At 43.1% G+C, this 15808-nt stretch overlaps 1 protein-coding gene across 21 annotated transcripts in view; it reads left to right on the forward strand.

Moving 5' to 3' along the window:
• The window catches only part of Ikzf1 (IKAROS family zinc finger 1), a 94316-nt gene extending 78784 nt beyond the window's left edge, over window positions 1-15532 (forward strand). For 13 of the 21 annotated variants that reach the window (XM_075944335.1, XM_075944326.1, XM_075944332.1 and 10 more), the window contains 2 exons: window positions 1770-1904; window positions 11797-15532. In XM_075944335.1, the coding sequence (XP_075800450.1) occupies window positions 1770-1904; window positions 11797-12500 (839 nt within the window). In that variant the 3' untranslated portion in view covers window positions 12501-15532. The remainder of the gene's footprint in view (window positions 1-1769; window positions 1905-11796) is intronic. The other 8 variants (XM_075944339.1, XM_075944327.1, XM_075944343.1 and 5 more) reach the window with 2 other exon arrangements.
• The last annotated feature ends 276 nt before the right edge of the window (window positions 15533-15808 follow it).

The following is a 15808-nucleotide window of genomic DNA, read 5'->3' on the forward strand; positions in this document are numbered from 1 at the left end:
CTTCTAGAATTGGGTTTTATGACTTTCTTTAGTTCCTCCGGTTAATCAGCGTGTGGGCTGAATGTTGAACTATTTAACAAGACACACTTATAATCCACTGTGAAAAGGAATATGCCGCAGTAGTCTTGGACTAGAAATGCAGGTTTTAAAGTGGCATTCACAATAGCAGTAAAGATATAAAATACATAAGGATCCTGTCGTCATGCAGAGTATAGAGTAAGGGTCAGAAAGCTACGTGGTCATCCCAGGCAAGGAAGAAATGTATGAGGTGGAAGAGGGAAACAAGGTTGGTCCATCAGCAAACACCCTCCCAAATCTAGGCAAGGTTTTCACACAAAATTGTCTTATGCGTCTTGTTAATATTTGGTTGTAGCATGATTAATAAAAACCCAGAGACAGATATTGGGGTTCAACCTGAAGGTCAGAAAAGCAAAACAGCCAGTCCCTGGCTCTTACCTCTACCTCAGTCCGAAATGGCGATCTTGCCTCCAGGAATCTCAAAATGAGACTGTGTCTGAGACTTGTCTTCTTCCATTTTATATTCCTCTCTAGGGCTGGGATTAAAGGTGTGCACCACTGTCTTGTCTGTAAGGCTGAGCAGTGGGGCTGTTTTATTCTCTGATCTTCAGGCAAGCTCTATTTATTCAAGTACAAATGAAATATCACTACATTTGGTAGTCTAACTTATTATAAAAATCTATCTGAAAAAAAATAAATGAGAGGATTGGCAAGACTAGAGTTACATGAAAATGTAGCCATGCCTCAAGGAACTCTTTGAAGAACATGGACATAGACCAGCATAGAACTGGATAAAGCTATGGTCAATCAACATGATATGTCTGAGAAGGAAAATGTACAAGACAGAAACAGTGTTGGAAGAGCTGATTCAAAAGTGAAAGCTGATCACTTTACATTTTCGGCTCCTTAAACAATAGGAAAACATTTAAGGACGTTTCAGGAGAATGAAGGAATTATATTTTAGAAATCCTGCCATGCAAACCAGAAGTCAGCTAGGTGAGACTGTGCAGGAGACAGGCTTGGATCTTTGCTTACCAATAGGGAGAGTTAGTAAAGAAAAGGAACTGGGGGCTGGAGAGATGACTCAAGTTTAGAGCACCGGCTGCTCTTCCAGAGGTGCAGAGTTCAATTCCCAGCAACCACATGGTGGCTCACAACCATCTGTAATGAGATCTTGCGCCCTCTTCTGGCATGAAAGTATACATGCAGGCAGTACACTGTATACATAATAAATAGGTGGGAAAACCTTTTTTAAAAAAAGAAAGAAAAAGGAAATAGATGGAACTAGTTCATATTTCCACATTTTCCTTCATGACTGCTAGGCTTCCTACCCTGTGTAACTGCTGTGTGATGATTAGGAATTCGCTGTGTGGTCAGGGACTCTTCCCTATACAGTGTGACTTCAGATCCTTTGATCATTTCTGGACCTGATGATATTTGCTTCTAATGGTTGTTGTGAGAGTTGGTTAAGGTAATCTTGACAATGGGCCCTCCAAAGTGACATAGTTAATTCTCTGTGGTTCCGTCTTGAATCGTGGACAAGCAGCTTGTTGTGGGGTTGAACAGGCAGAGGAAGGGGTGTTAGCAGGTGGCTGGTTGCAGGTGGCTAGTGGCTGGATTTGCCAGGGGACTGGAAGATGAGACGTAGGCTCTTGTTGGCATTTTCAGAATGTAACATTGGCACAGGGTATGGCAGCATCTTGAAGTGCAAGCGTGTCTAAACCAGCCTTTCTAACTGTCTTTGGCTTTAGTCATTAAGGAGGAAACTAACCACAGTGAGATGGCCGAAGACCTGTGCAAGATAGGAGCAGAGAGGTCCCTTGTTCTGGACAGACTGGCAAGCAACGTCGCCAAACGTAAGAGCTCTATGCCTCAGAAATTTCTTGGTAAGAGTTAAATGTTTGCTGTCTCTTAACATACAACTATGTGCGTGTTCTAGACTCAAATGAAAATTATTTGAAAGTAGAAGAAAAGAAAAAAATCTTACTTTTTTGAAAAGAAAGTGATAAAGTTAGTATTTCCTAAATATTGAAGTTTTTTTTCTAATAATTTTCTTGAAATTGAAAGACCTCTCACCAGGAATTAGAGCCCTTGGTATGATGTTTCTACGGCCACTAATATAGCAGTTAGATCAGTCCTCCTGGAGCTTCAATTCAGGTTTTCCCAGGAGGTTGTGTAACGCTGCCCTCAAAGGGCAGTGAGGGTTAATAGGAACTGAACAGAGAATGACCCCTCGGAAGTTCTAGTGAAGGGGTACTGCAGCTAGAATTGCTAGAGGACGACATCCCCTCTCCCAGCAAAGTTTGTCCTCAGGTTTAGGGACATCATTTAGGGGTTGATTATAATTAGTATACGGCTGAGGGTCAGGTTCTCAGGCAACACTTTTCCTCTTCCAAATATAAATAGGACTCCAATTTTATCTATTGGTTAAATAGAGGTTTCTCATGGCATAGGGGTTGGGAGGAAGAAGGGGAAGAAAAACCTTCAAGACAAAACAGAAACCACTTATTGCAGATATTATTTATGGACTTGACTGTGCAAGTGGGAGCTTCTGGACCAAAAGAAAGGAGGAGACCCCATTTCCTGATCAGAGAAGGGGGAAATCTTGGTCAAGCAGTCAGTTGCTGGATGGCTGAGACTTTAGGCAGTCTCAGGTGCAGGGTCCCTGTCTTCCCCCTGTGGAGTGCACCAAGAACTGGACTCGTGGAGGGAGTCTGACGGACTGCTCAGACAGACTGGCAGAGAGGATCAGCAAGTGTGTTCGGGGGTTGTGAAGAGCTCCTGACCTCAGGAGGCAGGGTGTGGACTTCCTCTTTTTGATTAGGAACCTGAAGAATGCTCCGTGTTTTAGTAATGACCGTATACGGTGCCCTAAAGTTTTGGGAGATGTCCAGCCAAATGGAGCATCTGCAATCTGACCATGACTGTCCCGGGTGAATGGACATTGTCTTGATTCACACGCTTCTGGGTGAGAGGGAGCAGCAAAACTGGTGAAGCAAAGCTAAGATGAGACAGCTCTCTCCAGGGGAGAGGTTAAACGCAGGAGGAAGTGGCATTGTGGGAACAGAAGGACCAGGATAGCAGAAGTGGAGTGTGCAAGGAAGAGCTCCCAGCAGCTGTGTTCGGTTGGTGTTCCCCAGAGGTGATTGGCAGTTCATGCCCTACCCAGTGCCTCTTTCTGCTCTCACATGCCTGCCTCCCTCTCGCTGCTGTGTGATGGCTTCCACTGTCTCAGTTTCTCCATCTCTAAAACAGAAACAGGTGGCCCTCGGAGGCTCCTCTCCACATTTGGGATAATATATTCTTATGTTACTAAGATGATAGATAGCTAATAAGAATTTTGATAGAAATATTTGATGGTTTTCAGTGAACCAAATCAAACATCCAGGCATTCCCATAACTAAATTAAATGAGCATCATTGTAAATATCTTTCTGCCATATATTTTTCAGCAGGTAGGATGAATTACAATATAGAGGTGGATTGCAATATAGAGATGGGAAGTAAATGTCTTTTGAAGTTTCCAAAGATGCCTCCTCAGAAAGATTCCAACTTTTCTAGCTTTCCTGGGGGGTGGGATGTATCAGTTTGTTGTGTTTACCTCTTCCTGTGCCTTGCTAGAAAGTATGTTCAAGTGGCCACAACGTATTAAACATGTCTTAAACGTTAAGAGGGTGGCCAGTTCTCAAATAACTATTTACTTCCAGAGGGGATTCTGCTTTCTAAAAAGAATTACCCTTAGAATAAAAGTATTTTCTCATGAGTCATTTTTATTGACTTTGGTTTTGCATTGTGCATCTCTACAGTATCCACATTCTATTCGGTAATCATTATTCTTAATATAGTGTAGATAGTCACCCCTCTACATTTTAGCAGGTTGAAGAGTCAGACCCAGGCGTCTTAGCATCCTCTCTGTGTATTTTGATTAATCCCTTCATTGAGTAGACTTTACGTTCAAGCATCCTTGTGTCGACATCCCATTCCCACCGTTGCTTTGAGTTTGAGGGTGTTCACCTGTCACCTTTGTGCCAGAGGAGCATCCTCAGGAGGGTGTTCCCTTGGACCACTCTTCCTTCCCCGAGAGTAATAGATCATGCCTCATTGCCTATAGCATTGTTTGTGGGGTGGTGTTGGGATGGCTGAATCCAGACTGGTTTTTTCTTTGAATGTGCTTTTTAACCCAGAAGTCAGAAGCATTCTAGTGTTCTACAGGCTGGATGAACCTTTGCCTTTTCACCTGGGAGTTTCCTTTCTTTTTCTTTTCCTGCCTTGTGGAAACATTCCCTTGCATAAATACCCTTTGTTCTGCCTAGTGTGCTCTCTACTGCACAGTGCTGGCTTTTCATAAGTTGGAAAAATTATCTCCCGTGTCTGTTAGCGTTTTGTTATTTTTTAGTTTATTCACTATTATTTCATATTTCCCTGCGCTGTCAGAAATCCAGTTCCTCGTCATTTTTTCCTGATGTTTGCTATTTCTAATGCATATATTAATTGTTTATTGGATTGGATCTCATTTTGTTTCCTGAGATCTGAACTCTTCCCATATCCTGTTGGGTTTTTTTTTTAGTATTGACTTTGAATATTTTCTGAATTTGACTGCTTGCATATTCCAAAAATTAAAATAGCTAAAACTTAAAAAAAATTCACTCCATGTCATGAAGTAATTATGCCGCATTTCTTCTCTTCCTGGAGTTAAGTTTCTTTTTCCCCTAGGATGGACTTACTGGTTTGTCTTAATTCCTTTCTCGCCAAAAAATATTTTCACTGTAACCATGACATTTCTTTTTATCCTCCTCGTTCTATTTGGTCTGATGGGGCTTGATTGACATTTCAATGTTCTTCCCATTGTATCTGAGACTTTTTCCTATGAGAACTATGACTTTTTTAAATCCTGAAAGAATGCCAAGGATGGTGTTGGGGGAGTTCAGGTGAGGCAAAGTGCGGCTTTTGTTTTAAAACGTTCCCCTTTGAGAGCTCTCTCTCATTCCTCACATTTGGTTAGAGCTCTAAACCAGCAGATGGTGCCTCCTGTCTCCACAGGGGACATCTCAGGGCTTCCCTGACCCTGAAGTGCAGCTCCTCAAGGCCTTTGCTTCCATGCAGGGGAGCCAGCCCGCATGCTAAGGTCGCTGATGCCATGTGCTTCCTGCCGGCAGAACTTTCAGCTCCGTGATCAGAAAAGGGAGAAAAAAACAATTAAGTCTGTTCAGCTGTTTTTCTGTCAATGTGAGAGTGTGGGGGGTTCTGGAAATGTGATTGATCCCACCTGTTTCTCGAAGTGATATTACCCAAAGCTTTGTCTTGTGTCTCATTCAAGGACTGGTCTTTCCTTGGCCGTAGATAGATGAATATAAAGTAAGGATAAGTAGATGATAGATAGATAGATAGATAGATAGATAGATAGATAGATAGATAGATAGATAGATAGACCCATAACAGGTTTCACTGAGGCACTGAGGACTTTTGTAGCTTTTAATTTTCACATATGGGTAGAGAAATTCTATGGGTAAATTTATCACTTCATGCCCATCTACAATGTATGTTGCTTTCTTTGCAACACCCACTTGTTGTTGAAACTAAGTTCTTGAAACAGCAGGCTTCAATGGTTGCTTAGAAAACCACAGAACCACGACTCTGGGGAGAAACAGGAAAGCACCACCTTTGGTGAGAGAACACACACTTCGCCGGCGAGCAGAACTGGGCACCAGGCCCACACCCTCCTCCATCGCTAGGCTTTGGCAGCCAGTGAGACATGAGTGCGGCAAGAATGAGTTCCTTCTGGCTGTGTCACTAGATAGGTTAGCACCTTGATTTTAAAAACAAAATTTACAGAAAAAGCAATCTTTGGTTTTAGGAATGCTATGTAATTTAAGAATACTACCTATTTACTTCCCCCATAATGGAGAGAGAAAACCGTTCATTGTCTCTACACAGGGATTTTGTCCCGTCCAGTCTCTAAGAAGATGTAACTGGACGTATACAAGTTTGTTTTCTATAATCTGAGGCTCATTCTGTGCTCTTCTCGGGGTACGTGTTGCTTCTGACACAGGTAGATGGAAGCCAATGAAGACAAGTAGTCATGTGATATACATGCAGTAAAACACAAAGAAACGCAATGTAAAGAAAGATCCTGAGCCATGGGGAGTATATTCCTTGGCTACTATTTTTTATTAATTAAATTTATTCATTTATTTTACATCCCAGCTGAAGTTCCCCCTCCTCTTCTCCCATTCCCTTCCCCCCACCACCTCCACCCTGTTCCTACCCATCTACCCCTCCTCGGTTTCTGTTCAGAAAGGAGTAGGCCTCCCATGGGTGTCAGCAAAGCATGGCATATCAAGTTGGGGTGGGACTAAGTTCCTCCCTTTATATTGTGGCTGGCTACAGCAACCCAGTGTGAGGAATGGGTTCTCAAGAACCTGCCAAGCATCAGGGACTGGCATTCCCACTGCTAGGAGTCTCGCAGGTAGACAATCCCAGCCTACTATTTAATGACCACTGATTTTTTTTTTCAAGGATTGTGGGTAGATCAATGAATTGTGGACTAGTTTGTCCTACTGTAAATAAAGAGTTGGGGTGGGATGACGACCTCAATGTCGGTGTGAAACACGCTGGGATCATCTTCTGCCACCACCTTCATCGGCTGCTGTCAGGTCCAGCCTGACTGTGAGCAGTCCTTCATCTTTGTGCCTCTTTGGTCTGTCTTCTCTCTGTGCCTGAGTAGATCACTGTCTTCAGACCCTTCAGACGTTCTCCTTTTTATGTAAAGAAACTTAGTTTAGTCTAAGGTTCCAGGATGTCATCCTGGCTTCGACTTGGACACTTCCTATGCTCCTAAAGCTCTGGCCCCCGGACCTTAGCATTGTCCCACCAAAGCTCCAGGCCCTTCTGTCCTCAGCACCTTCACTGCTGCTGTCCCCAGCCATGGGACACAGAAGCCCACACACGCATCTGCCTCATCTGAGATGAGATGCTTGTGTGACACCGGCAGCAAGCCTTCCTGTGCTCATGGGATTTCTCAGGTGTGGATGGAGTCTGACATTCCTACTGTGCCTGTCTCGTGCTAGCTGTGGGCATCCAAGGACAGGGACTGTTGCGCTGGCTTTCCTTTTGGTCAAGACAGATGCACTGAAGATGAAAGAGGCGGAGTGGGAGGGGAAATGTAAACAGGGCATCTGGTTCTGTGGGCTGCCTCATTTACCATGGCTGAGAAGGCACACACATGGCTAATCCTGCTGATAGGAATATAAACAATTGCTTTAATGAATGTCTTTGCTGTCAGAGTCGTGATTTCATGTTAAACTTAACATTTAGAAGAAAAACTTTTTTTTTCTTTTTTTGTTTTTTTTGAGACAGGGTTTCTCTGTGTAGTCCTCGCTACTCTGGAACTCACCCTGTAGACTAGGCTGGCCTCAAACTCACAGAGATCAGCCTGCCTCTTCCTCCCAAGTGCTGGGATTAAAGGTGTGCACCACCACCTCCTTGCCTGCCTCTGTCTCTTGCATCCCAGAATTAAAGGCTTATGCCATCACAGCCTGGATATAAGATAAATCTTTAAAGAAATTCATTTTATTTCATTATCAAAACATTACCTGAAACCAAATCTAGTCTTATTTCCTACTGGGTCTAGGGAAGGAAGTTTGCATTAGCTCAGTTTCCCTCACTACAGGAGAACATCTGAGATGTTCAACTTATAAAAAGGAGTTTTATTTGCAGCTTTGGAGGGTTCCTCCCCAAGACTGGACCTGTTGTGCTGGGGCTGTGGCAAGGAAACATAAGTAGATCATAGAGCAGAAATATTTGCATGTGGCTATGAAGCAAGAAAGGAATATATGGAGGTCAGGGTCCAGTATCCCCTTTGAGAATATAGTCCCCATCCTCCCTAAAGAGTCCAGAAACTCCCAACAGCATATCTACAAATTGGCTCAGACACATTCATAGCTATCCTGGGATACATCTGGTTTATGAACCACAGGTTGGACAATTCCTAAAAACTTGGGCCTTTGAAGGCATCTGAGGTCCAGACTGTAGCAGAGTTCATATAGTTCCCCCCAGACAATGGCTCTGTTGCTGCTACTAAAGGTAGCTTTAACTAAATCTCTATCATTCTAATAAAACTCGAGATTCAAAGGCTACAGTGAAGACCTGCAAGCTCGGAGAGTTAGAATAGCAACTGGCTAGCTTTCTCTCTTTGCTGGTGTCCCTGGAACCTCTCTCCTTCCACACTTCCCCAATTGAAATACTCACACTATACTCCTCCTTGCTACTTTCTGTCCACTAGTTGCTAACACTGCTCCTCTGAGTCCAGCTTAATTTTATTTAGCTAACACAAATGCAACACATCCTTACATAGTTAAACAAATGCAGCAAAAATAAAGTAACACATCTTTGCCTAGTTAAACAAATATTCTACAACATTTCCCCCTTTCATCTAAATAAAAGGAAAGATTTTAACTTTAACATAGAAAAACTATAAACAATAAGAACAGTTATTAAGTCAAAACTACATTTACAAAATCCAGTCCTTTTGTATTTGGCATATTCAAAGAAATCTTCTATTATCTATCCTATCTTGATGAGTCAAACGCTCTATACCTAATTTACCTTCTATCTTAACTAAGGGAAACAACTATAACTATCTAGTCTTCAACTTAATAGGATATGCTATTACCTGAGTAAACAGGAAGTGCAGCGCAAGCAAATTCTAAAAATATAAAACAACAGAGATATGTGGCTGTCTGGGCAGTCACCCAAGGTTCCTCTGCAACATTTGGGCATCCATCTTCAGCCTAGAATGTCTGGTAGACTTTTCCATAAGACAGTTTTGAAGGCCTGTCCTGCTTTGTCTTGACAACGATCTGCAGTCACTTTCCTTTGTAACCTGCATGTCCAGTTTAAACATTAACACATTAAACTGTTGAGGCAAGGACAGTTTCTTGCCCAAATGTCTAGCTTTGCCATAATAAAAACCAACTCAATATGGAGGTTCTTCAATGCCCATTGTCTTTTTATGAAATAGATTGGTGCTGCAAGGAGAAGATATGTCTCACTGTCATGAAAGGCCTTAGGTTATTAAACTTCTTAAATGCCATATTCTGCAGGTCTCTGAAGTATTTGAAGATCACCTATCTAAAATATATATGTTTAACCTTAAAAACATACCTAATATAGCTACAAGTTTGATTATTATAGATGACTAACTACTAACCTACATTTCTTAATTGTATATTACATTTTTTAGTGAGCTGCATAAGCACAACACCCCAAACAAGAGTAGAAACATACATACAATATTACAGAAAATAACTTTAAATTTTTATAAATACACCAAAATTCATACCATTATAAAATATTTGAGGTTAATGGTTGTTTTATTATCCTATATTCTTATATGCCCCCTAAATGATGGCAAACATCCAAAACCCACCAAATGACCAAAAGCCACTCACCCCACCTCTCGGGAATGTGGGTGTTGTGTTGTCTAGGCTGTTTCCTATTGTCTGGAGGCAACTCTGAGAAAATTGAGACAATGATCAAGTTCTAGGAAAACTAGTTGTAACATTTGTTGTCCAGTTTCAGAACTGTTCCCTTGCACAGGGATCAGCATATACATTATCTGTCTTGTATTTTTCCTTGGTTTATTTCTTTATGTCTGTAGTCAAAATTTTCAGAATCTTTTCTCATCAAACATGATCTCTGTTAACTTTGAAGAAATCCACAACCTTTCATTTCCTAAGGAAACAGAAAGATAACCTCTTTCCCAATGCAATATATTTTCTAAATTCCATTTTAAAGTTAAGACATTCCTAAAGTGTCCAGGCTGGTTTAATTCAGCAGTCCTTTGTACAGCACAATGTCTCTCAGCAGCTCTTGTTTGCTCATCGCTGTTCCAAAAAATTCAAAGTTAGCACAACACCATATTGGATCCAGATTCTCTGTGTATTCCCATCTTTGTGTGGCTCTTTTCCACTTTACATTACTTTACTCTCTTTTTTAAGACTATTTTTTAAACTATTTTTTACAATGACTGTCAATACTCCTTTTCTTTCTTAAGCCCCTATGTACATTTTTAAACACACTGTAACCTATTTAGAGGTTTTTCTCATTCTGGACCTGCTTTACTGTGTACCTGTAGTGTTCTCTGAATGTGTAAACCAAACTTTAAACTCGCTGCACAACTTTGCACTGGCGCTGGATCCACCCTGCTTGGGTCTGTGAGAGCCAAACTTGATGCCCCATAGACCTGGCCAAGAGCTGAATTTAATCAGGGGTTACGTTTAATCACCCCAGCTCTAGGAAGTCGGTGCCCACAATATGGCAGGCATTTTTACTTAGCTTGTTTCTGCTTAACGACATGCCAGCTGCTCAGGTGCTTGCTGTGTGGCAGAGCTTCACCTGTGTATGCTATGAGCCAGGCTACTAGGAAACCACGCTGTTTTTCTTCCCAGCTTTTTCAGGCCCTGTGTAGAAATGTGTGCCCCATGTTGGGTACTATTTGTAGTTGGGATTTTCTTTGGGCCACCAAACAGCTTCCAAATAAAGACATGAAGACATTATTAATTATAAATGTTCAGTCTTCGCTTAGACTTGCTTCTAGCTAGTTTTAACTTAAATTAACCCATTTCTAGCAAGCTATTGCTGCTCCGAGGCTTGCTTATGTCGTCTATGTACTGTTCATTCTGCTTTTTGCTTCCTGTGTGTCTGGCTGACTGGATCCAGCTGGCTCCCCTTTTCTGTCTGCCTGCCAAGCCTGTCTATCCTTCCTTTGCCTAACTGCTGGCCATTGAGCTTCTTAGACCTATCAGGTGACAATATAAAACAACAAAGCATCTTTACATAATTAAGCAAATACAGCATAAACAAAAGCAACACATGTCTACATAGTTCAACAAATGCAACACATCTTTACATGGTTCAACAAATACTCCATAACAAGTCGCTACTGATTTCTCAGTTCCATCCATCTTTAGTATTAGGCGCACCCGTAAACAGTAAGTGAATGGTGCCTGCCTTCCTGCTCTGTTTCCCGCTTCCGATTTCTGCTGAGATAATTCGCCGCTGCTAACTCTGAAGAGAGGGTGCATCCAATTATGTTAATGTATTCATTCTCCTTCCATTGTTCATTAGAGTCCATCCACTTTTGAAATATTTATAAGAAATATTTAGTTTATTATAAGGGATATGTAATCATGTTTTATATCTTTTTTCTTTTATTTATTTATTTATTTATTTAAGATTTCTGCCTCCTCCCCACCACCGCCTCCCATTTCCTTCCCCCTCCCCCAATCAAGTTCCCCTCCCTCTTCAGCCCAAAGAGCAATCAGGGTTCCCTGCCCTGTGGGTGTAATCATGTTTTAAGGACATGTTTTTCTAGATTAAAGTAATAAATGTAATATAGTATCTTAAATTTATTACATGAATTAATTCATGGCTGTGTATTTTAATTAAACAATTTGGGGATAAATTAAATAATATGCATTTAGAAAACTTTTAAAATATTTAAAGTCAATACAATAGTGTTAATTTCACCTTCCTTAATGAAAGATGAGGTTTAGCCTTGTGAAACATGCACAGTTTAAGCTGACATGGACAATCTTTAGTCTCCCTCTTCATAGGTAAGCAGGATTTCTCAAAACACTTAGCCCCGTAGTAAGACCCTGAACAGGCTGTTCTCTTTTTCCCTCCTGTGCCTGGGCAAATGTCTCCTGTCTGCTGTCACACTGGGACAGCTTCCAGTCTCCTGGGTATAGATTTACTAATGGTCACCTACTTCCCACAGGAGACAAGTGTCTGTCAGACATGCCCTATGACAGTGCCAGTTATGAGAAGGATGGGATGATGACATCTCACGTGATGGACGAAGCCATCAACAACGCCATCACCTACCTGGGGGCTGAGTCCCTGCGCCCGCTGGTGCAGACACCTCCCGGAAGCTCCGAGGTGGTGCCCGTCATCAACTCCATGTACCAGCTGCACAAGCCCCCCGCAGACGGCCCCCCACGGCCCAACCACTCGGCGCAGGATAGCGCCGTGGAGAACTTGCTGCTGCTGTCCAAGGCCAAGTCTGTGTCATCGGAGCGGGAGGCCTCCCCGAGCAACAGCTGCCAAGACTCCACGGACACCGAGAGCAACGCTGAGGAGCAGCGCAGTGGCCTCATCTACCTGACCAACCACATCACCCCGCATGTGCGCAACGGGCTGGCCCTCAAGGAGGAGCAGCGAGCCTATGAGGTGCTGAGGGCGGCCTCAGAGAACTCGCAGGATGCCTTCCGCGTGGTCAGCACGAGTGGCGAGCAGCTGAAGGTGTACAAGTGCGAACACTGCCGCGTGCTCTTCCTGGATCACGTCATGTACACCATCCACATGGGCTGCCATGGCTTCCGGGATCCTTTTGAGTGTAACATGTGTGGTTATCACAGCCAGGACAGGTACGAGTTCTCATCCCATATCACAAGGGGGGAGCATCGCTACCACCTGAACTAAACCGGGCCAGGCCCCACAGAAGCACAAAGATAGCTGCCTATGCCTCCCTCCTGGCAGCTGGACCCACAGCGGACAATGTTGGGTGTGGATTTGCAGGCAGCATTTGTTCCTTTAAGTTGGTTGTTTGGGATTTGATTTGTGTTAGAAGACAAGTTTTTAATGTTAGAGACAGGATTGCATTGCATCGGGAGCATTCAGAAAATCCACCCTTCTAGACGGTTTTGTTGACTGCCAGCTGAGATTTCCCTTGACCAGTGGCTTTCTGACCCACACCACCACCACCCAACAGAGCCTGAATTTTCAGAGAATTGAATAAGAGAATTATCCAAGAAGGAGCAAAGAGAACCTTTCCCTAAGCAAAGTTTATGCCCCATGGATTCCCTAAATCTCCCCAAAACATCATAGTCACTGGGGTGGGGCCATCTCAGGGAGCTCCACAGGTGAGCCGCAAGACCAGATAGATCAAAGGCAGCTGGGGAGGAGCAAGGACACAGCCTGTGTGGAGGAGACCAGGGCAGAAGGTTGATCTTTCAAAGATGCTGTTAAGTAAGTCACATAATGAATGGGAACATGGCGTCTGGACAAGTGTCTAGGATTCATCTGAGCAAGAAGGGAAGGGGATTGGAGAGCCTGTAGACTCCTCTTCATTGGTCAGATCACACCCAGCCTCTGGGGGCTTGTCGCCCAGTGAGATGAGCTCAGCACTCCTGTGGGCATTTTTGGAGTAGCCCTCTTCCCGAAGCTCATCACTGCATTTTAGACCCCAGTCCCAAAACTGAGACCTTCCTTTAAACTTCTCACACTGTAAGATCCCTCCGAAGCCAAAGCTTTTGTCTGGGCGTCTGTTCTTCCCTGAACTGTCTGGGAAGTCCAACCCCATCTCTTCATTTCAGCGGATTCCTGTTCTGATTATAGCCATGGACCTGGCTGTCTCAGTCTGATAACCATCTTTTTCTGCTCACACTGTGTGTTATTTTTGTTTGAAAGCCTATAAAACCATTATTCAGAATGACCATTTTTAGGAAATATATGAGCCCGGCATCTCAGTGGCTGAAGCACAGAATATTCTTGCTGTTAAACAAAAATTCTAGATGGTCTGAAACTCTTCAGCATAAACACCAGATGCCACGTGTTTTCACATAAACAGGACAGGAATCGTGCATCCTTGACCAGGTAAAGGTATTAGGGTATTGGAATGTCTGGGGCCACAGTGTGACCAGTTCGGGTTCGCAGAGAGAAATGCCCATCAGATATCACAGAAAAGAGGCAGGTAAGGTGGTAGAGGTGAGATCTGGTCCAGCCAAACCAAGACAGGGATGCCACACTGAAACCAAGTTAGGTAGCTGGAGGTTCTCAACAGGACAGGCCTCTCTTAAGAGTCAGTATTAGGGTCATGACCCTCCACCACCTCAGTGAAGCTCTCTGAGGGATTCCAAAGAAGTGGAAGGGAGATTGTCTATTGCAGCACTTGGGTTAAAGCAAGCATTCTTAGTCAGAGCCCTCCAGATGCAGGGGCCTTGTCATCGCTGGTGGAGACTGTTCTATGAATTGTAGCTTACCTAGCAGGATCCCTTGTCACTGCCCAGTAGATGCCAGTAGCATCCTACCTGATACCCAAACCTGTCTCCCAGGTGTTCCCTGGGGGCACACCACTGATCTAAATTCTAAGCTGGTGGAAAGTGTGGGAACATTTCCACAAATAAGAAGCACCTGAAGCCTTTTCCAGTCAGCAGCCTCCAGCTGCACTCTTTCTTTGGGAAGTGGATGAATTCCGTATGCGCATTTGAGAATGCACTTCCTCAAATGCTTCTGAGTTCAGTTGCAAGGATGAAGTTCGCGGACGTAGCACTCTTAAGTGTGGATTTCTCTGCTTCCAGAAAAATGTGGAATTTTGAAAGTAAACATAAAATTGCAACTATAATGATTTACAATAAGAATTTGAGGAACCAGAGCTGTGAGCAACTTTTGTTCAATATGCAGTTATGGAGAAAGGCTGGCCTTACCCAAATTCATATAGTCCAGTGACAGCCTTCCAAGCCTCCAGTTTGTTGGCAGCTCCTGTTCACTCTTGTTTTTATCCAGGAGAGCCTCAGGGTCAGCTGGTCCAAGGGAGATGGCTCCAACCCTCACCCCTACCCCTGCCACTGGCATTCACAGGTTAAAGCAGAATTGTAAATAGTGGCTTCAGGAGCTGTTTTCTAGAAAGCTTCGCCCCTTGCTCTCACTGCCTTTTTTTTTTTAGATGATATGTCTGTTTGCACACCTTTTGTTGTGGTTTTATATTGTAACAGCATTTTTTGAAACTATTGTATTTAAGATAAGGTTTCATATTATGTCCACAAGTAATTAAATTATGTTTGAAGGTGGCTATATTCTGTATCAAACGTTGATGATGTTTTTCTTTAGTTGGTAAAGTAGGGTTTTGCATGACCTCACTTTTTGTTCTGTGGTTTGTTCTGCTGTATGATGTATACCTTCGGTATCGCTGTGTGATGAAGTGTGCCGAGATTCCACGCCCTCGTGTTGTCTTTTAAGAGTAGCTGCCAGAGGCAGGAGGGTTCCTAAGAGCAGGCTGACCTGTTAGTGACAGCTAAGTCACCATTTCTCATTCCATCTCCTCCCTGTTACCGCAGCTTCCTGTCCCAGGTCCCTTCTGTGCTTCATGCCTTAGTGTGTGTGTGTCCTGACGAGAGTCAGGAGCATCGCTGTGTTACCATTGCATTGTCCCTGCACCACTGACTTCAGATACCAGCACGTTCTGTTTCCAGTTTAGAATCGACCACATAATAAAATGTTAGAGCCTTTATTGAGAAGCAGAGGCACTCATCATGGAGATGGGGGCTTTGTTTTATGCCTGTGTCTTATTTTGTGCTCTTTTCTTCTTTTGTTTGTTCTTAAGTGCGTTGTGACTCTTGTAACATCATCTTGCCAAAAACAAACTTGAGATGAACTGGGTTTATGTAGACATATCATGATGTATCATCTATTCCTCTCTTCTTCAGTTCCAGCAATAAGAATGGATACACTCTAAATCCCAGATCTCCCACTTTTAACATCCATGTTTTTCTATGTCTTTTTTTTTTTACCTTAAAGTGAGCCACAATTAGACTTGAGATGTACGGGCATCAACAAGCAAGAAGCACACGCACATCTGGTGCTACAACACTCACCGTGAATAAGTGTGACCAGATATTAATATGCAATATTGTTTCATGTCCTTTCTAATACACTTTTTTATAATGTTGTGTGTGGTGGTTGTTGAGGTCAAATCTCTGTGTATTGCTGCAGCCGCAGCTCTTCACTCCCTG

Source organism: Microtus pennsylvanicus, chromosome 12, assembly GCF_037038515.1.
Source record: "Microtus pennsylvanicus isolate mMicPen1 chromosome 12, mMicPen1.hap1, whole genome shotgun sequence".
NCBI classification, from domain to species: domain Eukaryota; kingdom Metazoa; phylum Chordata; class Mammalia; order Rodentia; family Cricetidae; genus Microtus; species Microtus pennsylvanicus.